Source organism: Hoplias malabaricus, chromosome 1, assembly GCF_029633855.1.
Source record: "Hoplias malabaricus isolate fHopMal1 chromosome 1, fHopMal1.hap1, whole genome shotgun sequence".
Classification (NCBI taxonomy): Eukaryota; Metazoa; Chordata; class Actinopteri; order Characiformes; family Erythrinidae; genus Hoplias; species Hoplias malabaricus.
In genome coordinates this window covers 70,720,974-70,747,086 of record NC_089800.1, presented here as the reverse complement: position 1 = coordinate 70,747,086, position 26,113 = coordinate 70,720,974, and the positions used below count along the sequence as shown (strand labels likewise).

Here is a 26,113-nt window from a genome sequence, read left to right as displayed (position 1 = left end):
TAAATTTAAAATATGCCACAAAATAAGCATTTACCCTTGTTCATTCAGTATATATTTATACATTAATGTAGTTTTATAGTGTTGCGGTGGCCCTGAGCTGGAAACAAAACTGCGGTTTGTCGTACAGGATGAGTCAAAAGTGGCAAGGCACCCTTTTATTTCTTTGATAACATTGGTGTTATCTATCGATGCGATTTACACCAGATTTGACGGGAACCAAAGCTGGCTCAGACTGAAAAACAGGCTCAGACAGCACAGTACTATCACTGTTGTCTGATGCACACTGAGTAGTTAATTCACTGGTCCTGGATGAACACCCAGGCTCTTATCTAGCACTATTTGACCAAGGCAACACTGGTTCTTGGACTGCTTCTGTACCACATTTTTAAAACCATGGTGCTATTCAGGGAGCCAGCCTGGGTTTCCACTAGTTTTGATAGGAACTAAGGATATGTCATCGGAGGGGAGTATTCCTAGGAATTTTACTTTTCTCTTCTGCTCACTCACAGAGCTGCTGTCTGTATTAACCAGGAGAGAAGAACCAGAGATTAATGGATGGAGTCATAGTTAATCCACTGTTTACAGCGGGTTCAGAACGTAGTGCATGAGCCTCGAATTGTGCTGACCACAGCCAGAGAAAACACACATTATATATAATTTTCTGTTTTAAATCCAAAAGCGGATATTGGGTCCACTGGCAATTTATCACATACAGTTTTAGTCTTTAGTCTCTACTCCCTGGAGCTTCTTTAGCTTAATATACCCTTGAACGTTGTCATGGTACATGCTGAAGAACCTACTGTTCTTTGATCCCAGCTGGAAATAGATTTTTGGGCTCCAGAATCTATTTATATTGGAGAAAATGTGCAGAATGTTTCAAAACTAAGTGCAGGAACTGGAACTGATCTAGTGACTTCGTCGTGAGAACCTGTGCTCTACTCTACCCTAGAAGAAATTCATGGACATGGGGATAGCCTGATAGCACGCTATACATTTCAAGAGACCCAAATAAAGTTGGTGAGGCCTTCCCAATAAGGCAGAGAAAACAGTGCATTGTGGGAAAATATTGTCCTTCAGTATTTATAATGCAATCAGGGTGTATGAGTATGAGGACACGTGTGAGATGTTACAAGATGTCCACTTGAGAAACTAATCTGTTACCAGTAAGGATTCAGAGGCTGGAAGACGGCAAGGCTGTCTATTTATCGAAATGAGTGACATATATGTCTCACTTACTCTGAATAGTTCTGTGGTTGACCTGAAGTCACATAAGCCAAATTTTTATACCCACTAAAGTCCAATAGTCCAAGAGAACTACTTAAAAATTATTTAAAGGGTCTGTTATATGATAAAAAAATCTGAATGCACTGAGACTGCACTTCAGAGCACATTAGTCACTTAAACATACAACACTCAAACATGGTTCAAATGAAAATATGAAAATGAGTTGATGGTGGTCTAAAATGTTCATGTCAGGAAAACCTCATGCAATACAGTGGACCCATAGACTTTCTAAGAACAGTGGACACTTTGGAAAATAACCACAGCTTTGTCTTCCATAGGCTACTAAACAGTCCAAAGGGCTTTGGGACAGGTGTGGCCATGGTAATTTCCCCTTACTTCAGACGGGAGTGTAGTTCCTTGGTTACATATTTGTAGAGTGAAATTACCCTTAAAATCCCCTGTTTACACTCTAAATGGTCTGTTTGTCTTATACTAAATGGATCCTTTATGTGGCCCATTGTGGGATTATGTGGACGTTATGTGTTTGTTTCCCAGACAAGGATTATACATAGTCTTTGGTGGGTAATTCACAAAGCAGGCTTTCTCAGTTAGCCAGATAAGCCAAAAACCAACTATGTCCATTTGAGGTAGAGCTAAAATATTTTCCAGTTGGAAAATCCTCAAATTTGAGTTACTGAATGACTTGAATCCTGATTTGTAAAAACACCAGCACTACCCTTTTCCTTTCAGTGGAGAATCTCCATATATGTCATGTAGTCTAACTTTAGGTTACATCTAGCAGCTTGCATGTGTTTAGAAGAATAAGAGTTACCTTGAGGAAATTCCTCTCTGCGTTTAACCCATCCGTGGTAGTGAACAATACTTGAGCAATCCAAAGGGGTAGTGAGCACACACACATAACCGGAGCAGTGGTCCACCAGCCACCTATGTGCCCAGGGTACAGTTTGGGGATTGGGTGCCTTGCTCAAGGGCACTTCAGTCATGAATGAATTTTTTCCTTCCAGTCTTAGGAATTGAACCCTTCAGACTCAAGCTTGCTTCTCTAAACTCAAGGCCACGGCTAAATCTAGAGTAGAGTAGATTCGAAGAAAATGGGTACCCTACAGTTGGCATACAGTGCCATTAGAGGTGTCAGGGTAGTTAAAATCCCAGAGTTGTTTTTAATTTCTAGACTTCCGTTTGCCACATTTTGTCAAAGGATACACTTCGTTGAATTGTGAGCATAAAATAGACCAATATCTAAATGTATTTAATACAAAGTGAACTGCTGTCCGCTCTATGTAAACCCACTTTGGTTAATGGAAAAGATGAATTTCTGACAAAGTGACCACTTTGTGAAGATTTATAGATCTGTTTTGTTTGTAAACTGACTGATAAGAGGAAACGCGTCTAGACACACATGAAAAACACAAAGCTCTGAGAATAATATGGTTGAGAGAGCTTGATGGATATTATCCCAGGTCTTGCTTCCAGTTGTATAAAAAAATCTGTCCAATCATTTTTTTTTAGTTTGTTTATTTATTTATCTATTTATTTATTTTCTTCATATGACTTTAGTTGAATTCTTTTGGTTTGATGCCTGATATGTCACACGAAGCGAATGAGAATTAGCATTAATATATAATTACTAATATTACTAATATATGTAATTTGCTGCATTAGTACAGACCAAGAGGACGGAACCACAAATATAATTAAACCCTCAGATGAGGGTTAATCCCTATCCAGGAGACTGACCTGAAATGTCTGATGAGGGCCATGTCCTGGAAGTCTAAGCTTTTTTTTCTTATTTGTAATATAAATGTATCCAGAAGCATGTTGGCCACACAGTAAATGGTATGCCATATATATTCAAGGCTTTGTCCCGGATGTTGTTGTGTGCAGTATTGCGTGGTGATGGAGTGATCTGATAATCTGATTTGTTGAGCTCATGAATTTCCTTTGGCTGTGTGCTCACTCGCACACACACACACACACAACCTAGAACAGAAGCTTCTTTGCGTTCTTTTGTCAGTGGTGAAAAGGCATCAGTCTAAACAAACATTGTGCTATTTTTATGACAGAATGTATTATTCATTCTGTGTCAGTGAATGTTTCAAACCAGCTGATAATTAAGTTGTGAACTACAGCTGTAGCACGGCTTTTGACTGTGTGCATTTGCAAATCGGCTGTTGGGGTTTCCTTTTAAGATCACTTGAAATCTTCACTGGCTTGAGCTCAGTAACTAAAGTCCACAATCCTTGCGCAGATGGAGTGTAAGGAGAGGTGGGTAATATGGCCAAGGTATAATATCGCAGTACACTTAATTGTGCAGATGTTCATCTCCTGCCGGTCTAATTACATTTACATTGCACATTTGTAGGTTTGCATCACTGACCACTTCACAGTTTCTTTTGACTGAATCAGGAATCAGTTCTCTGAATGTAATCTCATATTTTACCATGATTCAGTTTTGACTGCTTTGGTGTGATTTGGAATAATTTTTGAGAGAGATTATTTACACAATGGATGGCCGAGCTGTGTCTCTTTTCCTGTACAAGTGCAGCTTTTTCTTTCAAATAAAAAAAATATAACTACAGGGGGTCCTCGACTTACAACGTTGATCCGTTCCTACATCGCGTCATAAATCGATTTTTGCTGCAAGTCAGAACATACGTACATACTGTGCATAAATAACATACTGTAAGCACTTATCCTATACTAACACCTATCCTCCTCTGTCCCGAGCAGCGTAACCGTGTATTCTTCCGCCGCGCACTCCAAACACGAAGATCACTTTGTCATTTTCCCTCTCCTCTCTCTGTTCTGTTTCTCATTATATATTGATATTGAATTATTGTCCGGCCCTTGTTCACAGTGAAAGCGGCTAAATAAAGGTAAAGTAAACAGATAGCAAAGAGGAGTCTTCTCCCAATGATTCTATTCTTTGAGTGCCTGGTATTGAAATTCTTAGTCTGTGTCAGTTTGTTATTATCCTAAAGAAGTTGCGGTTGCTGTAGTATTGTTTATATGTATGAATATTTGTGTAAAATACATTGATTGTAGCTCCTGGTAGTAATGTTGTTTTTGTGTCTAATAGGTTGGCCACCGCCTGATTTACACAGTAGTGGAAGTCTATTTAAACATCCATCTTTTTGGATTTTTGGAATTTGTTTTGAAAATAGGCTGTGACATTTGTTTATGCCAAACATATTCACATTTTCTCAGTATTTTGGAACCTATCACTGTAGAACTGATATTAACATTTCAAAATGAATGAATGAATGACATAGCTGAACTAATCCACTTGCCATGATGCATGGTTTCTGTATCAGTGGGTCATTAGCAGAAAGGGACATCAAGAAAATAAAACTATCAGTAGCAGGTGGTAGGGATGGGCGGTATCCACATTTTTCATGCCGTCGTACCATCTCAAAATATTATTGCGGTATACCGTATTACCGTTGGGAGGGGTGCTCTGTCAGGCTACACGGAGCCTTATATCTGTGAGCACAAAGTCAAGTGAATTTTGCTAAACACAGCCCAACATTGCACACCGACACACGTTTCTGAGAGAGAGCAAATTTCAGCAACTTGTGCTGAAGGAACAGAAAAGTTAGAAAAACAAGCAAAATAAGACGGCTCTACACTGTTTAGAAGCTGGCGCCAACAGACACTATAATTGTATTATATTTTTTATTTTTATTTTTTTTTGTGATTTTGTGACTTGTGAACACTTGTGAACAGACACGTGCGCTAACTTACAACTGCGGTGGGTTACTGGGCTTGTGTTTTTCTCCACCCGTTTTCAGATCGTGACATCAGCAGTCAATGAGCTCCCACAGCGCCCCCTCGCTGTGGCTCTCTTAAATGCACATGAACATTTTAGCCAACTTTTAAAGACACAACAGAAATTTAACACACCACACGTCAAAAAAATACCGCCCTCATTTAGAGCTACCGTCCACATTTTAAATACCGCAGTCTACAGTATTATCGGTATATCGCCCAACCAGTAACCATAGCTGCCATGCTGCAGTACAGTTATCTGGCCATGGTTACCAGGAAAGGGAGCATGTGTTTAAAAACTTCTAGGCACACTCAAAACAATAAAAAATGCTTTAGAGCAGGTCTGAGTTAGAAGAACATGTTGGATACTTGTAAGCATGTATTAGTGTTTTACTAGGGTGTTACTATGAAATAATTTTATATTTATAATGCTGAGAGGTGTAGTGAATTGAAAGTGATGGCATTAAGATAATAACCCAAGTATAAAGACATATCATGATGAATGTCCATGTGTACAGTGCATGTGTCTAGTCTGTAACGAACCCAGTTTTATGGACAGATTTGTTTTGAAAACTGAGTTTTGTCTTTTGGAGTATATTACCTCTATTTGTGTGTGCGTACACATATATACACAAAACATGAGAGCTATATCCAGGTAAATAAAAGGGAGGAAGATAGGGTTTCTTGTTTTGGAATATTGATGCTGCCAGCATTTGGAGAACACATGCATGTGATTAGAAAAGGAACAGCTGGGGAAGGCCTGTGCTGCCCTGCCCAAATACCGAACTATGAGTGAGAGAGAGAAAGAGCCTGTCCTTGTTGAACCCCAAGCTGTTTTAACTGCTGGGTGTAGTCCCAGTTGTGTTTTTCTGTGTCAAGGACGCCACCAGATGTTTTGTTGAACTGTTCCAGTGAGGTCCAGTGAGGTTGTTTCAGTTTGTAGTCTTTGGAACGTTTTAATTATCTAATGTACAAATCCCATTACCAGAAAAGGACATTTTTTAAAAAATGTAGTTAAAACAATAATCTGTGATAAAGTTTTCCGGTCTGCGGTTTTCCAACCTGCAAAGCTGATCTGGCAACAGCAATAAGAAACAAGTGGGGCAGGATTGATGAATACAGTTTGTCATTAGTTAAGTCCATGCCTCAGAGAATTAAAGCTGTTATTAAAGCCAGAGATGGTGCAAAAAATAATAATGATGCAGTGTTTTTCCTCAAGTTTCTTAACAGTGTTTCTTAATTCCAGATTGCCAGGGGCTGTAGTAAACTAAAAATCCACTAAAATGGAGATGTTTTTAATTGGACAGCGACAATATGCAAGTCATCCATGTCTAGGGCACCCCCCCAATACCACAAGAGATGTTGCCTTTTGCACCTATTGATAACACTCTTGACGGTCCCTTTTACCATTAGCACGGAAAACATAGCATCCATTTTAGTTATTTATTTATTTTTTTTTATGAAAACAAACTGAAACATTAACTCCTGACCACAACATACATTTCTACTGTGTTTTAGAACATCCGAGATGAGCTTGGGCCCAGAGAATTTGTTAGTATTTCCAGAGATTATCGATGTGTGGTTTACTATTTTTGTAAAGGGGGTTTAGTGCTCCAACGCCCCTGTGGCTATATTTATCATCGTAGCATGACAGTTTCCCATGGCATGCCATGTGAAGTCTCAAAGTCTTTTAAATTACTTTCTATTTACAAAGTAAAATTGTGTGTGTGTGTTGTTTTTTTTTTTGTCTTTCACTTAAAACAAAAGCTTCAAGAGAGCAAACACTACACAGACAATTGTTTTATAGCAATTTACAGTTGATCCCAGCTTTTCTGGAGTGGGGGCTTGTACCGTCATTATGGGTCAAGCCAGTGTTTGTGTTATTCAGGCATAGATTACATGTATGTAATCTCCGTGTCATAAAATAACATAAAAATGTTGAAATTGCAATTTAATTGCTATTTTATCCTATTACAAATGACATCATTAACATTGTGACAAGAGTAACATCATGTGGGATGCTCTGCAGCAGCTGTACAGGAACCTAAGGTCCCAGTGCCAAATGTTGGCATTGGTGTAAACCCCCCCCCAGTAGTGGAATTGTCAGATAACATAAGTAGCTTGTGTTGTGTTCACTGATTTAGCAAAACACAAAAATGTAAGGGATGCAAGTGTGTTCTTATTTGGCTTCACACAGAATTATTTTAGATCAAATGCGGTCAGAACTGTGGTTGTGAGCAGTGTCTTTTCACTGATCTTGGTCAAGCATTGTTTTTTCTTCTACTGTATATAGACACACACACTCATCTGTTACCCGTTTCTTCTCTATTTTTGATGTCTCCTGTCGTATCTGTCTTTGTTTTTCCCTTTTGTGCCAGCACTGTTGTTTACAGCGAAGAGCTGTGTGAATTGCTGAAACATTGAAATTTTGCAAGTTTTTGTGTCCCTGAGGTTTCAGGCTTGTGCAGTAATACAACATTTGATGTGTTTTATTCATGTGTATTCATAGAAATGGCTGTGAAAACATGGAATAACCTAATACACACGGGGTTGGTGGTGGATAATTGTGTCTAGACACAGCAGAAATGTTCCATTTGTTCTTTAGTTGACTGCATAGCAGCTTAGTATTGAATGTTGCTATGCCTGGGATGTCACCTATTATCTAATAGAATTTTGGCACACAGTGATACAGTGCATTTTGCTCTTTACTCTGCACATGTCCATAAACTGTATGCTGAAGCTCATGAACCGATTTCCTACTAAACACAGAGACAGAATGCGTCCAATTTGTGTCTAAAACCGATGAAAAAAAGCATCCTACATCAGCCTCACAGTTTTATTCTCACTTGATGTATGAAAGCTGAGACACAAGTTAGTCTCTCAGTCTCAGACAGGCTGGTTTGTAAAACATTATTAACCTCAGGTCATTGAATATACAATACGCAGCCAGAATTCCAGCACAAATTCTCCTGTAGAAAATCGTAATCTATATTCAGCGTACACAGTACTGCTGTTGTTGTCTGATGCACACTAAGGAGCCCCTGCAGCCCTTTTGTTAATTCACTGGTCCTGGATCAACACTAAGGCTCTCATCTAACCCTTTTGAACAAATGTATTCTGGTTGTTGAACAAGTTCTTTTCAGGATTCTTGGAACCTTGGTGTTAGCCTGTGAACTGGCCTGCGCTTGCAACCGTCTTGATGGGAATCGATGGAGTGGGGGACGTTACAGGGGACTTCTACTTTACTCTGCTGCTGTTGTCTGTTTTAAAGGCGTAGTTCATGATTGTAATAAAAAAGCTCTCTCTCTCTGCTCATGGCAGAGGCAGTGGAATATTTTTAGCGAATGGAGAGAACTCCAAACATTGAAAAGCATGAACCAAAATGATTATTGCTAGTGATTTTCCAGAGTAAACCGGAGAGATATTATTCCGCACAATCGTAGACGTCCCCTTTAACCAGGACAAGAGCCATAGTTGAAGAGTCATGGTTTATCCACTGTTTACAGCAGGTTCAGATCATAGTGATATGTGATATGATTCGATGGGCTATTATCCAGTACACCTAGGAAAATAACATCCTGCAAATAACCGGCCCAGCTCCTCTGTGTGATATTGCGTCATTTGACACACTGTTCTCTTCTGCAGCTTCTTTAGCTCAACGCACACTCACAAACACCTTCATGGTTTGCCTGAAGAACCAGCTGTTCTTGGGTTGCAGATATAAATGTGATATTTAAATTGTTTTATTATTTCTGTCAACACTTTTCATTTTATTTAGACATGAAAATGAAGTATGGATCCCTGACACATTTATCGGCGTCAGGGCTCTGTTTTTCTGTGTCAGGCCACGTCCCATTGTAGTGCCAAATTACCCACATAGTGTACATCACTAGTTCAGTAATTAGAGGCTCATTTGACAGGAAAATTTTGAACCTTATTGCTCACTAAAATTAATTTTATAACATGTATGACAGCATGTGAGTACTGAATCATAAATGTATGGCCAACTATGCCCTACGGAGGTTGTGGGGAGACATTTGTGATTCAGACTTGGCTTCACTGCGGCATGGAAGCGTCCCTCACTGATCAGGCACACTTTCAGACAAGGTGAACCACTATATTAAACTTTAAACAAAACCTGTGGAATAATTTAGACAGATAGTCCTGATAAGACATCCTCCATCTGTTCCACTCTCTAAAGGCGTATTCACACCTGATGCGTTTTTTTGTCTCAGCACTCTAAAATCGCAGGAAGACTCTGTAAGAGGAAGAAGAAATTGATACATTGAGTAGGAGTGATAATGAATTTACCATTTTACTTTAAGCACTGCAACTAAACAACACCCAAACACTTCAGCAGTGCTTCCGAAGGTCACTGGGGGAGTTTGAGGCTCTGCTTCTGCACGCTGCTCCTTTGATTAAAAGGGATTATATTTTCTTTAACCACTGCATTTTAGTAGTCAGCGTGTTGATTGTTTTTTAAGCTTTTGTGACTGCAAAAATGACGAACTGTTCAGCTGTCTTCTTCCTGCTCATTTGTTTGGCTTGAAACCATGACAACGCTTCTCTGACTGATCGGTCTGATGTTAACAAATCCGTTAAACTCAGATAATGGAACAGGTTCTAATTCAAAATCTGACGCAGCATCGCAGTCCATCTGTTTTGGACTTGCTGTGAAAGACACCATTAGTATATGTATTTGTTTTCAAAACGTGGCTGCTGGATCAGATTATTTACCCTGTAAATTACTGTTACATTCCAGATAATCAGACCCCAGTATGGTGTCCACGTCAAAAGCATTGTCACTGCAGCCCTTGAATACATTGGTACCAGGCAGGAATTCCGAAGAAGTTCCAAACTTGTTTGTTGGTGGAAATGAGTGAAATATTCCAGTAGGACTGATCCTGACTCTGAGAACTGAGGACAGAAGTTGAAATACTTATCTAAACCTATAGGGACATGGCTGTTCTTTTCTGGACAGGTTCAGATTTTTCACTGGTTTCCTCAGTCTCCCAATTTGCACTGATTTTACCCTGCACTTCCCTCATCTTTAGGGTTTTTTTTCCTCTCTCTCCCGCCTCTTTCTATTCTCTGTTCTTCCTCTCTACTTTTTACTACTTTAAAATAGGGCTGGGCATTTATTTGATAACTATTCTAAATCACCTATCAGCACTTCTAATCGACTTAATCTTGTATATAGATTATTTTATTCTGTTATGTCCCCACAGTGTGTTCATGTACTGTTCCTTTAAAACCACGCTACCAAGCTGTAGTCACGTGATTCTGCCCCTATCTGCCACATGGAAGCAACCTAAACACTGAAGCAGACTAAGCCACTCGAGCAGCTCGTACCAAAGAAAAACAGCATCTGTGGTTTGGACATGTTGTATTTTGACTATAATTTAGACGACACTGAACAAAAGGAAGTCGAATGTAAACGCTGATGGTTGTTTCTGACGGTGGTTTCAGCCACTAAAGCACAATCACACACCAACTATAAACAGTGCTCAAAAAACAAGAGAGGATCAAGCTCCCAGCAACATTAGAAAAAAATGTCCCAGCTTTAATTCCAGAGCATATTTACAGTACTAGCCTCACCACTGAAGTATCAAGTCAAAAAAACAAAAGAAAATAATCGTTCATTAATCGCAATCGTGGCAAAATGTACAATTAATCATGATATTGATTTGTGCTCATATCACCCAGCACTAGTTTTAAAACAGTTTTTTATTCTGCCAATATGGAACCACACAACTGAATCACAAATGGTCAAGACTCAATTTGATGGAAATGTAGGAGCACACCGTGTGGAAAGGTCAACCAGACATTAAACATTTCAGATCCCCACTTGATCAAAAGTGGTGGGTATTGATTATTTCATTTTGTTTTCCGTTTCATTTATTTGTACTATAATGAATGCATTGGGCAGGAAGTTTTTCGGGTGAAATTAAATTCAGATACAATTTTTCTGAACTGCGCTTGCTTTCAGATTCTGGTTAGTTTGCTACTGGACAGAAGTTTGAGAAGCTCCAAATGTAATGTGGTTGATTTTGGAGAGAAATGTCTCTCTGTGAAGCTCTGTCACAGTGTTTGTGATGTTAGATCAGAGGGCAGCGTGTGATGTTCAGGGGTCACTATGTAAATGACTCTTGACTCTTGGTCCCGCATGCTGAAAGGGTGCAGTTGTCCTCAGTGGCAGAGTTTTCTGTGGGGTGTTGATGACACACACAGGCTCATGTGTAGCTACTGTTAATGGTTAATATCATTCAGATCCCTGAGGATTGAGAGTGGACTTCCTGCATGCCCTGATAAGGAAGTTTACTGTATGTGAGTGGTCAGTGATAAACTGAGGCTCTGCCCTGAGCTTTATAAGGACAAAGCACAGAAGAAGGGTGATTCACCCAGGACAAGAGCTGCATTAATATAATGGGTTTTGCTATGTGCTTACTGTCAGAATGGGCTGTTTCTGGTTATGTCTGTTATGTACACTGCCTTTTCTCTCTGTGTGTTGGTGTGTGGTTAGGCTGAAATATGGTGAAAATATGTAAGTGTAACTGCACTTTTTGTTTTTCCTGGTTATTTTCAAATTAATAAAAAAATAAGTTTTTATTTTGCATAAAGCTGGTTTGTGTTAACTGATGAATAACAGAAACAATCAAAGTAATGATATAAAAGGGAAATATTATAACCCTTTTTTTCACACACACACACACTTCACCCAGATTCTTAATGAAACGTCTCTGATATGTTTGGTTCTCTCCCAAAACAGCCCTGTTCACATTGAGCTTGCTTTTTGTATCAAATTATATTTACTCACTTACTCTCAGTAAGTTGCTGTGGTTGTCATGCTGTGTCTCTCTTTCGGATATTTTTTGTCACCGTCTCTCTCTGCCTCACAATCTATTCCCCTCTCACAATCTCTGGTTTTATGTGGGTCTCCTGGGTTTAAGCACAGCACCTGCTCTATGACTAGCCCCAGCTCAGGCTTTTAAATTTTGTTTGCAGGCTTAGTGAGAGTATAGTGATCTTTGTGTGTCTTTAAACTGTACAGAAAACACTGTGTGCATGTAAACAAATAAACAACCAAAACAATACTTGCAGGAATAGTACAGGGACATGTGTGGCAATATACACCAGTGCTAACTTAGTGCTCATATTAAACTGAAATTCCCTTAGATGAGGTTGAAAGATGAGTTGAGCTTTGAGTGACTGTCTGTGAGGAGTTTGGTGTGTTTTCCCCGTGTCTGCGTGGGTTTCCTCTGGGTGCTCAGGTTTCCTCCCACGGTCCATATTTGTAACAGACATAGCAGGATGTTTGTTCTGCAATTTTTTTTGTTTGTTTCACCATACTTTGATTCAGGCTTTATAACAACTTATATAAATTATTCAAATTATTATTAAGAATGTAAATTTTAATTGCTATTAATTTTTTTTTTAATGAAAACTGGGCTAGTCCTATTTGTAGCTGAAATGCAGGTCTGAGCTTCTGCATTGGGCCCAATGTGATTTCACCATCCTGTAGTGCTCCTACAAGGCTTTCTGCAGTAGCACCCCTGAGTGAGATTTTGCAATCTTGTAGCAGTAATGGTTTGTAGCAACCCTGATGGGATCAGCAGGCTGTTTGTCAGTAAGTCTGATGAATCAGACTTAGTCTTGCTGTGGGAGAAGATCCGTTCATTAACCCCCCCCCCCCCCCCCCCCCCCCCTCACTGTCTACTCACACCTCTCATGTGTATGTGTGTGTGAGGTAATTCTTTGTGCATGGTTTGGCCAGGCTTACAGGTGTTAGTAGCTTTAATTAAGTTGTTGTAAGTTGTAAGGCTGTGGAAAGTGTAAGCGGTGCTAGCATTCTGCTCACATTTGCTATTAATATTCCTACTGTGCAAATGAGGAGATATGAAGTCATATAATGAGCTCTGCATTCCTTAGAGCTGATCTGCTATTGTTCAGTACCAGAGACGTACTCGTAACTAGGCACTTTTATGCTGCTTTCAAGTGGTGTCTGCTTTACTGGGAAAAGTGTTTCCTGCCAGGAAGCGCCACCTGAACACCATCTGAATTCAAAGACTATAGTGACCAAGTTGTGCTATTTGTAATATTCCCCAACAGTCCCTCGACAGCAAGAGCTCAAATAATAATGTAAAAAGGTATAAAAAATTTAAACATCCACAATTAACACATGTTATTTTGCTACTGTGTTCAGAAATAAACAGCATCCATTTTTTTTTATTATTATTATTATTTAAGTGTCACAGTCACACAGCTCCAGGGACCAGGATAAGGGGGGGCCTTTATCCACACAAACCACATGAACAAGGCCAAATAGGGTGGAGGTGTTGAATCTTGGAATAAATTACCACCCGACTTGAAATTAAAAGCTTCATTACTTCACATGAAATTATTTTCACCTAAAAATTGGTGTGATTCCAAATCATAATACTTTTATATCTACTCAAGTATATTAACGTGAAAAGGAATCTCCTCAAGTTACTTCAGACTCATTCCAGTTAAATTAATTTGTGTTATTTCATTTGGCCCGATAGATGTTCTGCTTTAACATTGGCTCTCACCATTGACTGTTGTGTTTTAACATTTTAGTTCAGACCAAATGTGTCCTAAAAAAGTAAAGAACAAAATGATACAAATTTTCTTTTCTATGATGATAGATGTTAGATGTTCTAATACAGTTGTTCTCAAACTGTGGTACATGATGCAGCAGGAGGTGGTACGCCAAATTACCTTGAGAAATGTACTACTTTAATGCCCCAATGAAATTAATTTGTTTTGTAGAAAAATACAACTTGCAATGCATTCTCCGTAGTTGATTAAGTTTGTAAGGGAAGGGTGGGGGGCATCTTTTCTCTGCTTTTTCTCCAGGGAGGGAACACAAAACCCCTGTTTTTTGAGAAATCCATGTAAAGAAAGCCCGGTTTCAGCTGCTTACTGGATGTAAGCAAAGGATAGATACAGATGTGAGCAGTTTGGATCGTCTTATAAAGTACAAAGCAAAAACAAGAAAAACATGCAGAGACTAAGCCCGAGATATGCTCCGGAGCTCAGTAGGACAAAATCCAGAGGCAAAATAGAGAGAGAAAATCTAAGAGCAAATTCTGTACATGTGAAGACAAAATAGAAAACTAAATGTGAAATATTCCTGTTCTTTCTCCCTCTTTCTCTGTAGGTTTTGATGCAGTAGCAGCAGCAATGATGATAATGATGATGATGCTGCTGACGGCAATGAAGATGAGACAGAGCTGAGACTGACTGTGTGGTTGTGTAGCGTTCGTAGCTGGCGAAGCAGAACACACACACAAGCACACACGAGTGTCCACACGCTGTGCCCATGTTTTCCCCTGAGCAGGAGAACATCTCCACCTCCTCCACCAAAGTGCCAATCAAATATGGAGAGCTCATCGTACTCGGGTAAGAGGGGTCCTGTGACCCTTTTATTTCAGACGTTCAGGAAATATAACATTATTGCCACACTTAGATTGCATTTTAATAACTTTATAATTACGATGTACTCTTTATTGGCTGTATATTGCCAAAACAATAGAAAGACACTATATAGGGTTTATAATTGACATGACATCTTACAGTAAAGAGATTTATTGGGCTTCTTCTTTCAGATTGACGTGGTGCGTGTGTGTGTTTGTGTGTGGAATGATGGGGCCACCTGTGTGGTAATCTAGGTCAGAGAGCTTTAGCACAGTGCTTGAGGCACCCCATGCCAGTCATGACTTATTTTTGTTTTTCCAATGCTCTGTTCAACTGATTCCTGATTAATCAATCCACTCAGAGTGAAAATGGACTGGCTGGTGGTCCTTGACGATGTAGGTTAAAGACCTTGTTCTAGGTCAAAGTTTCTCGTTCCCAGTCGTAGGGTAAAACATGTCTATGCCATTATCTTAATATAAAGGTGTCAGAAACCAGTGGACTGGCAGAAGTATGAATATTCGTGTAATCACTACCAGCTAAAGGAATTTTTAAAATGGAAACTAATCAACAGTAGTGTATTGTAGCCATATTAAATATTTGTTAAAATTGTTATAAAACATTCAGTATTCACCTATAACCACACAGTCACGTATTTGACATTTTATCAAAGCAGTATTCCACTTGAATCCTGTTTTATGGCCATCACTCAGCATGATGTTAGAAAACGGAAGTGTCTGATAAGTGATATATATATAATTAGCAGGTTGTGTCCTCCCTCAAATGTGTTTTTTGTGCTTGTATTTCAGCATTCCTAGGTTGTGATCCTAATAAATACGTTAATATTCAACTACAGACACAACATTGTTTCTATTTTCTTCTGTTGTTTCTCCCACATCCCTTCAGACTCCTTCAGAATTTTACAGAAAACACTGACAGTCTTTTCATGGTGAATGAATCAACATATATGCTCACATTCCTTGAAAAAAATTTTTTGTTACATTTAACTTGTATACATTGCTTTATCTCTTGTTTTAGTTTGAATTTTTGAGATTTGTCGACAGCAATGACAGGGCAGCACAAGCATAACAGCATGTGTGTGTGTCCTGATTGACAAATCTATCACTGATAAATCCAGGGCAGCGCCCTGAATTCTCACTGGCATGATTTTGCTTCCAGCGCTCACAGTGAAATCTGGCTTATGTATTTTATGTAATTAATCAGCTCTCAAATAAAAGTAGTGTTTTCCTAATGCGTATTCCGGCCTAATATAATAGATTTTCAGTTTATGGCTGATCAGTAGTCCCAGTCTCTGTTAAACTCTGCTCTATAAAAACATTGTTGAAAAATCTGTTATAATGCCCCCTTAAAAAGCCTATTTGATTCTTCACACAGATTCTGAGGTCAGAGCCTACTGCAAGAGAGCTTTTCCTCGTGATGTAATGATTTTGATCAAGATTGCATTGAATAGAAATATTGATTTTGAATCGGAGTGCATTGATCGGGGGCTCCAAAACGAATCCAAGTAGACCCCTTTAGAAGCAATATATTTCAGCTCCTCAGCTCTAAAAACATTTTTGTTTCAGGACCACACACACACACAGATGTGTGTGCGAGTCCTACAGTTTAAGAGGATTGGTTTCTGTTTAGTTAGAGCTTTACCTCCAGACACAAAGCTTTCTGGTGTGCATATTAAAAGCCTAGTGCCTGTGCGCATAGAAACACAAAGCAGTTATTGAGGACTAAGACTCATTGGGTGCTGTAAGAAGAAGGTCAAGCACTTCTATATGAACTATAAAAGTCTGTATAAGCACTAGAGGAGTGCAGTATATATCCTTCCCTTATGAGAAGAGGTTTATAATGTTATGTTACCTAAGAAACCATGATCCACCAAACACCTTAGCGTCTGAAAAATCTGCTGTTTCTTGTGCATTATTAATAGTTTGTGGAAGCAGAAGTCAGGATATAATGTGTCTTTTGAAATGTTTGCTGCATGTTTGAATTTCTTCTAAAATGCAGTAAAATGAAAATCTGTGATTTGAACATTTATTTAACTGCAAAAAGTAAGTCTCCCATGCCATGGGTGCTATGACATAAGTTATGACAGATGTTGTCTATTGCACCTTTCACTGATAATAGTATTGATGAATAGTCTTTTTTTTTTTTTTTTTGGACCACAGCACAATTTTTCCACTGTCTTTTGTAGCATCTCAGATGAGCATAATAGTGCTTTTGGGTAGCTTTTCTTGATGCAGTAACTTAACTGTGTTAAGAGACGATGGTTTTCTGAAATACTCCTAAAGAGGGATGGGCAGTATCCACATTTTACATAACGCCATACCTTCTCAACTTATTAAATTGGTGTAAGGTATTACCACAGGGTGTGAGGTGCACTGTCGGGCTGAGTTAGCCTCATATCTGTGAGCACAAAGTGGAGTAAAGAGTTTTTGCGCTGTGCAGTTTAACTCAGCACATCCCGACAGTTCTCCCCAACACTTGTGTTGACGATTAAAAACCTGTTCTTCACTTGTGGTTTAGCACAGCATCTATCATCAACGAGATCTTCATATATGTAAGCACAAAACTGAGTGAGGTACTTAGACTTTTTTAGCTTCATTCTCCCACTTTTAACTCAAATTCAGTACTAAACTCTCAACTGCAGTAGACTACTGGGCTTTTGTCCACCCCCCCCCCCCCACCCCCAGTCTGTGACATCACTCTTTTTGGTCTTGTACTTAATTGTAATTAATGTATTTTTTTTTCAGGTCTTTCTAAACACAGACAAACACAGCTCTATTGTTGGTAAAATTTGTGATCTGGGGTTTTCACATGCATTGAAGTATATTCATAAGTGTATTGTATGTTTGTGTTACTCAACTGTGTATAGGTACAATGGCTCTCTTCCAAACGGAGACCGCGGCAGAAGGAAGAGCCGCTTTGCTCTCTTCAAGCGTCCGAAAGCGAACGGAGTCAAACCCAGCACTGTCCATGTAGCCTGCACTCCGCAAGCAGCCAAGGTAGATCCACACGTCACTGTGAAAACTAGTTCAACAGCATCAATAGGGTTAATAAGGCATCCACCCTAAAGTTACCTAAAGACTTTTGAGTATATGCATATAAGCAGACAGAAAATAACAATGTTTAGCTCTGTATAAGCAATAATTTATGACAAAACCTACTGCATAATATGACAGTATTTTACTGTGAATATGACACATTTTATTAATGTGGATTATCATGTTTTCTGACACGTTAACTCTATCAATTATCCTAATCAGTATTTTGTTATTATGATGTGAAAAATGTCAACAAACCTTCATCCAAACTTTATTTGCTAGAATCTGATCCCTACAATGAGCTGTTTCCCCTTACCTCTGAGAACAATGCAACCATTTGCAGCATGTGCAGTAAATAAAGTGTGGTTTTTCCAGATCCTCTATTCACACAGGCACTTATTCTGACATTTTTTTACATGGGTGCTAGCAGGATAAACTCTAGGACAAATGTTACGAATGTTTGCGTTCACATATACAGCTCCTTGATATAAAGGTTCTCGAAAATGTGATGACCATTCATGTGTGCAAGAGGCTTTAAAAACCTAAGCTGCACTAATGCACATGGTGTGGGGTCTCAATCCTTTGTTTTATCCACACATCTGGATACACTTGAGCTCATAAGTTGCACCTCTGCTTCTCCACATGGCCGACTCCCTCAGCTTCACACAGGCACCATTTTATGTCTACTTTATTTTTGCTGAGTGTCCCACCCATGACAGGTTTGGTGGGTTTAGAGAAAGTGTTTTAACTCTTAAAGGTCAAAGTATTCTGTACTTAATTTAGCACATAATCCTCACTGAGGTCAGGTTCTGATCAATGATTACTTCTGGATCAAAAATGCCACTCAAACTCATTCCAGAGAAGCTCTAGCCCCTACACTCCAGAAAATGCAGTTCTTCTGCTTCACAGTACAGTGCTGTGTGGCATCATACACTCCTAGCAGACTTGTCTGTAACCACTTATCCAGTTCTGGGTCGCGGTGGGCCTGACGCCCACCTGGAATCACTGGGTGCAAGGCAGGATCACACGGTGGAGCGGGCAGCAGTCCTTCACAGGGCGACATTCACTCACACACTCACACCTACCGACACTTTTGAGTCACCAATCCACCTACCAACGTGTTTTTAGACTGTGGGAGGAACCCGGAGCACCCGGAGGAAACCCACACGGACACGGAGAGAACACACCAAACTCCTCACAGACAGTCACCCGGAGCAGGACTAGAACCCCAGATTCCTGGAGCTGTGTGACTGCGACACTACGTGCTGCGCCTAAACCTAAAATAATGGCCAATAAACAGGACCACATAAGACATGCCTGAGTAAAACTCACTCGTTAATTTCCTCTCTCTCTTTAGGCCATAAGTAACAAGGACCAGCACAGTATCTCCTACACTCTCTCTCGAGCTCAGACCGTGGTTGTGGAGTACACACACGACAGCAATACAGACATGTTCCAGGTAACTTGTTTACTGGTTTTACACCAATACACAGCATGTTATGTGCCAACGCTTGGGTTATTTTTTCTGTTTTCTCGTGAAGCTCATTTAGATAGATGTCATAAGACAGTTTTATGAGCCTGCCTGTGTTTTTGCTCTTTGAGGCCAGCACAGGTAAAATTTAACGACTGTTAGTAGTTCAGCCAGACAGACTGTCTACCTTTTTACAGTAACCTACATTTCTGGAAAATGTTTTTCCAGTCTTTTTTTTTTTTTTTCTTTTTCTTTTATTGACCTGCATTGCATAACTGCATAGATTTTGACTCTTATCTGCAGAGTAACATTAGGTTTTTGAACTGTCTCTCAGGCACGGTGTTCCTGCCAGAGTTGGCTCCAGCCAGTCACATTCCACTCTATGTTTTTTGTTTCCAGACGTCAGTGCAGTACTCATGAGTGCCGAAATCTACACTGACCTTTTAATCACCCTGAGTGTTGCTAGGCAGAGGGCAGCATTAATACGTGCTGCTATGTTAGTGTTTGCTTTGGCTTTCAAAATTCAAAGTTTGTTGACACTTGGTTATTTAAAATTTCTTCTGAAGTTATAGGTATTAATAGATCGTCTTCCCTCCTGTGCCGCAGTAACAGCTTCTAATTTTCAAAGAAGGCTTGTGATATTTCTGTAAGCATTTGGTGGCATTCAGCAACAAGAATTTAGTAAGGTCTCGTACTACGTCTCACATACTGGTTGATTAATTCAGGTACAGAAAAGCTATTCCAACTCATCCCAAAGGATTCAACATCAATCCATCGATTTCAATTTTTGAGAGCTTTATTTCTTTCTACTTTAATATAAATAATGTCTGTGGCTGCCTCATCACTTCATGTTTTTCTCTTTATCTTTTAATCTCCTCAGATCGGTCGTTCCACTGAGAGTCCTATAGACTTTGTGGTGACGGACACTATCCCGGGCAGCCAGAGTAACTCTGATACACAGTCAGTCCAGAGCACCATCTCCCGTTTCGCCTGCAGAGTCATGTGCCAGCGGACACCACCCTACACTGCCCGTATCTTCGCTGCTGGCTTCGACTCCTCCAAAAACATTTTCCTCGGGGTGAGAGATGCTCTTCTGGGAAAGGCTTTACACTAGATTTTGGGACATTTTCTGTGAGGATTTGAACAGGTTCAGCCAAAAGGTTTTTAGAGGTAACCTTAAAGGTACTGGGTGGTGCTCCATCACATTAGAGGACACGGATCCACTGCACCACAGTGCACTGCACATATACAATTTTTATTTATTTGTTCAGGGGTGAGGGGGGGGCAGTTAAATGAAATAGGGAATATTTGTGTCCTTGATGAGTGTAGCTTAAAATATTCATTATGAAGAGTGGTCCCGCATCACTGTATGTGTTTAGTGTTTTTTAAGGAAATATGTAATATGTATGTGGGGATTAGCTGTGGCACATTATCTTTGAAAGGAACTGAATCCGGCCATTCAGTACAGAGCTATTAACGCAGGTGGAAAGGGTGCTTGTGAGGTTTGGCCTTGTGGCATTTTGACCAAAACACATCACAGACATGTCAGTAAAACCAGAGGGAACTGTGGGAAATCAAATCTCACTGATTTGGTGGTGGTGTGTTAGTCTGTATTGTGGTTGTACGAGTGGAGCAGACACAGCAATGCTGCTGAGGTGCCTGTATGTGTGTGTGGGTTAAGGTTTGTTGTACTGCTGTGCAGTGAAGATAAAAGCAATTTTAACATTTTTTTGCTCTGCAATTCAGTTTTGGTTTTGTCTTCTAGGAGAAGGCAGCGAAATGGAAGACGTCGGATGGACAGATGGACGGCTTGACAACGAATGGCGTTCTGGTGATGCACCCGCGTCACGGCTTCACAGAGGACTCTAAACCAGGAATGTGGAGAGAGATCTCGGTGTGTGGAAATGTGTTCACACTCCGCGAGACACGGTCTGCACAGCAACGAGGGAAAATGGTGAGTGAACTTTAAAAAAAAAACAAAAAAAAACCCATAGTGAGAATCGTAGTTGCAGTAAATAATACTGAATTAATCTTGAATGTCATTAATAAAGACAAATAAAGGTTTTAGTAATATGACATACCCGATCTTAGTTTTCTTGATTATACATCTGGAGCAGGATGGTGTGTTAATTCCTTTCTGAAAGCTGAAAAAAGTTCAAACCAGAAGACGTTTTGTGTAGACTATTATTTGTTTATACAAGGTTCCCTACTGAGACATTAAAATTTTAATGTCTTTAAATGCTGAAGGATTAAAATGTTACCCTGATTTAATTTATATAAGCAGGGTTTCCAGGGTTTGCTTTATTTTGACTGGCTTTAATTTTCATTTAAATGCCGACAGAAAAATGTTATCTCCTTTTATTCTTTAGTAGAGTGGAACTCCAGAGTTCTGTAAACATTAGTTGCTGGTGTGTTAATACATATCGAAACCTTGATGTGGTAACAAAACTGTGTCGATTCTGAATCGAGACTGGGCTCTCGATTCACACTTCTTTTGGCCAGTCGGCTTTTCGGTCTCCGTCTCGCACACTGGTTACCATAGTAACAGCTGACATGAGGCGGCGCATGTCTACTCCTCTCTGTGTATGTGTAATGTGATGCTGTAAAACAATCAGAAGCTGATCTGCTATGTGCGTCAGTCAGAAAGGCCACTGAATATCCCCCTCTCATTTTCTCTCTCTCCGTGGATGTGACATTAATATAAAACCTTGGACCACTTTCAGCAAAAAAGTGCTGATGCTGCAAAACCTGAATGTGACCTGAAGTTAACATTATGCTAGCACACTAGTTTTCATTCTTAATTAGCTTCATTAACATATTTGAGTGAAGTATTGCTTCACTGGGAAAGTGATTTATTTAAGCTTTTGTGCCAAAGTTTAGAGTGTGTTACTGGAGGGTAAAGCAGTTTGCTTTCTGATAAACACACACACAAAGATGTAGTGAAATTCCTTTCTTCCCAACACCACACACACACACACACACACACACACATGCAAACTCAAACTTGGAGCACATGTCAAGCAGATCTTGGTTGCATTCATCTGTCTAATTAGCTTTAGAGAAAAACATTCACTGGCCTTGCATTTGAGGAAGAAACTGTTTACCAAAAACTGGCTTAACTATTTTGGGAACTACTTAAGAATTGATATATTTTAGTCAGTGATGCACGATATATTGGCTGCCAATATATTTTTGCTGATATATATGGATTTTTTTTTTTTTTTATAAGTTTTCAGTCCCATATTGGAATTTTAGCTGATAACTTGCCACTTTTATTTGTGCTTGTGCATATGCATTAACGCCTGTAAATACACAATTATGTCTGACATGTGGATGTTTTCACACTTTCTGCAGAGAACAGTTTCCATTTTGAAAACTAGTTTAAAGTATCAGCGACGCTCAGTGTACACACACACACAGCAGGTTAAATGACAGAAAGATACTCTCAAACACCACAGTACAGGAGTCCTTCTTATATAAAATGGTAATGGTGTTCACATGGTAATGAGACACAGGAGCACGTTCAGTGCAAGACTCATTCAGACAAAATGCACTACAGAGCGCCACAGGAGGTCATTCCTACCAGTAGCTACCAGACTTTATAACTCCACACTTAATGCACGACACCTTTCACATGTACAGTAATAACAATAGAACAAATTTTTTAATTAGGAGTGTAACAACTCAAATGTGCAATACTCTTACTGCTGTATACAGTATATCCGTATTTATTATTATAGATGTGTACATATTGTAAAAATTCCTTTTGTGTTAATTTTTTATTAGAGTGTTTATTCTTTTACAACTGGCTGCTACTGTAATAATTGCAATTTCCCCCTGGGATCAATAAAGTATTTCTGATTCTGATTCTGATTCTGATAAAAGATATAGAGTCATTCAACATATGAATTTTTTACTGCAACACGATGATAAACAATTACAAACACTTGCTCAAACACACTCTCCCTGGCTCGCTCTGAGCTGCTCTCGAGTCCCTCCTTTGCTCTCCAAAACAAACCCAGTGCTGCACTAATTAGCACCCCTCTAGAAACCATTCATGCGGAACCAGCAGTGCATCTTTGATAAACATATACATGAACAATAACTAAAAAACCTAAAAGATAAAATTAAAAAGTACAGAAATGTACAAATACTGAAGAAAAGTCTTGTCCTATGCCAATCTATGATAAAAACAAATTTGTTTTGCTTTAATCCAATGTGAATTTGCATTAATTACAAAAAGATGTAATTATTGGTTATTAATATTTGGCTATTCCAAGGTGGTAATTATGGGTTATCGTATCTACCCAAAAAAAAAATATCAATATCAATGTATCCCTAATTTTATTGGGGAACAACAGTACCTTCAGTCCCCAGCTTGGGCAGGAATATCATTCATTCATTATCTGTAACCGTATCCAGTTACAGTATCCTGTAACTTATCCAGTTCAGGGTCGCGGTGGGTCCAGAGCCTACCTGGAATCGGCAGGAATATATAACGCTGCACTAAAACAAGTCTTTGGTTAAAGATTTATATGTCACTGATTAAGATTATTTGCCAAATGCTGTAAATCTACATGCTTAATATAATTGTTAGAGACGAGACTCAGCTAAAGATATATGCTGCATCAAAATCGGCATGTGTTCAGGCTACTAAATGAGAAAACACATGGATGCCGCACTGCAGTTTGACTGATTATTGTGTCTGTGTTGACTGAGGCAATTAGTACTGTTGGCTGTGTAAGCAGCCATGTTCATTTCACTGAGCTTGGAGATGAGACCACCATCCTGGTTTCATCAATAAGAATTCCCTGGGGCCTTATCTTTGATCTTCTTTGTCTGTGGCTGGAAATTCCAAGTTAAAACAATCTTCAGTCAAATGTAATGCTAGCTGGACTTTATGCTAGTAGTGACTCAGTTATATCTAAACCACAGCTAAACTCTGATAGTCTATCTCAGCTGGAAGACCATCAGGGTTTAACCAAAAACAAGGCTAAGAGGCAGATAGAGGAGTCATGTCTAGACATTTATTGACTCTTGCAAATTTAAAGTTTATGTAACAAGTACAGCTTCTAGCCGCTTCTAAACTCATCCTTGGCAGCACAATCAGTCCTAGTTAACACTATGGGTCAAACTATTTAATATTCCAGTTACATTCCCCAGTAAGAGTGAATGTGAAGAACTCCACTTAGCTGGGCATCACTACTTCACATTCAATCTCACACTTTACATTACCCATCACAATATTTCAATATTAAATATCAATGGAAAGATTTAGTAAAATACCCTCTTAGCTCTTTGTACAAATATTGTTTACCCCCTAGAAAAGTTCCAAATAGTACAGGCATCTCTATAAAGACATGCTCAGTAAGCCGCACTTTCTCTAAACCACCACCCACTGACCCACGCTGAAGACATGGCTCCTGGGAAATAAACAAAGAAGTTAGCAGAAATGTTATGGTGAGAGCAATAAAAATGTTAAAACTGTCCCATCCTATGGTCTGACTCTTCTTTACTAGCGTGCACAACTACTATAGAAAAGACAAGTTTAAAAGATGTTAATTTATTATCATTATTATAATAAATTATTATTTATAATCTATTATATAGATTTTAACCTTTTATGAGCTAATCACTTTAAAGGATTTTTAAAATGAGTAAATATAACCAATGTATCCATTCTGGGGCAATCTTAAAATCAGAGCTAGAGCTATTACTGCAATGTACCTAACAATTAACGATGTACTCTGAACTTGTGCTGAACAAATTAAACTTCATACTTCACTCCCTAAACACACTGCATCCCTTATTCTTACATGTGGGGACCTTAGTGGGCCATCACAAAGACATTCTGCTTTATAGGCTGTTGAACAGCTTAATTTTTACTGGCCACTGCGGCCAGTTTTAATGACAGCAAAGTTGCCAAATGCTGTTTTGACAACATCTCTGCAGGATGCCTTTCAGCTTCAGGGGCTGTGGAAGAGATCAAGTCTTGATGGTTTAAGCCACAGTTGACGATCTTTGTGTTAATTTCGGCCACACACTGGTTCAGCATCACTACAGGAATGCTTTTATTCACATGAACTGCTGATCAAACCACTGTGGTCTCAGCCTCCATGATCATGTCGGTGAAGCACAACGGCAGCCAAACATTGGCTAACCACTGACCGGACAGTTTAATTGTGACTCTTCAGGAAGCCATTTAGCTTTAAACTGCTCTTAGACTAAACACAAACCCAATTTGCCTGGTGAAGGAAAAAAAACTTGAATGGGAAAAAATCCAGGAACATGTAAAAGGAGAATGCTTCAGTTTGTCTTGGTGAACTCTAACCCATTGAATCTATAAACCTTATAGGGGCAAGCCAATAGAGAACAAGATGGTGACCTGGGTGAGGGCAATTGTATCTGTGACCAAGCCTTGGCATTTAGCATGTGAACATTTGAAGACGTTAAGCTTGTGTGTTTCTGCTTTAAAGGATCAGGTTCTTCTCTGAAGGTTGTATAAGCTGTGCATACACAATTGAACGTCTACAATGATGCCCACGATGGGTAAATTTGAAGGTATCCAGGTTTAAAGTGTGCAGACAGATTTCAAGGCTAAATGCTTGGGGATTAAAGCAAGCAATTAATTGAAATTGATGGAAAGGAACCCATAACATGTCATTGATTTACATTGAAGACAAATCCTGTTTTATATACCGGCTTTTATCATGACATTGTTTGCAACAATTATCTAATGTTAAGCTCTTCTTGCAATAATCGCAAACTTCCCTGAGAGAATGTGTTTTAATTTAGTTACTCTGTAATTAGATTTTTTCTCTCTCTCTCTGATCCATATGCAACAGCTCTAGGGCAGGGCTCACCAATTCTATCCATAAAAGACCAGTGGCTGCAGGTTTTCATTCCAATAAAGCAGAAGCTCACCTGGTGCTACATTCTTATTCAGCTGGCCTCAGTCTTTAAACAACTGGTTAGTTATACAGGGTGTGCTCCTACACTTTTGAAATGAAAACCTGCAGCCACACCAGCATCTTTATGGATAGGTTTGTTGAGCCCTGTTTTAGAGGTGGAGGAAATGCCCTTAGATTCAGTTAAAAGAAGAACTAAGGAGCTTAATGACCCTAAAAACTGGTACTTT

At 39.3% G+C, this 26,113-nt stretch overlaps 1 protein-coding gene across 2 annotated transcripts in view; it reads left to right on the top strand.

Moving 5' to 3' along the window:
• peli1b (pellino E3 ubiquitin protein ligase 1b) overlaps positions 1–26,113 on the top strand; it is a 51,453-nt gene that overhangs the window by 19,851 nt on the left and 5,489 nt on the right. For both annotated transcript variants that reach the window (XM_066672599.1, XM_066672590.1), the window contains 5 exons: positions 14,195–14,436; positions 17,336–17,465; positions 18,862–18,963; positions 19,856–20,053; positions 20,741–20,929. In XM_066672599.1, coding sequence (XP_066528696.1) covers positions 14,357–14,436; positions 17,336–17,465; positions 18,862–18,963; positions 19,856–20,053; positions 20,741–20,929 — 699 coding nt within the window. In that variant the 5' untranslated portion in view covers positions 14,195–14,356. The remainder of the gene's footprint in view (positions 1–14,194; positions 14,437–17,335; positions 17,466–18,861; positions 18,964–19,855; positions 20,054–20,740; positions 20,930–26,113) is intronic.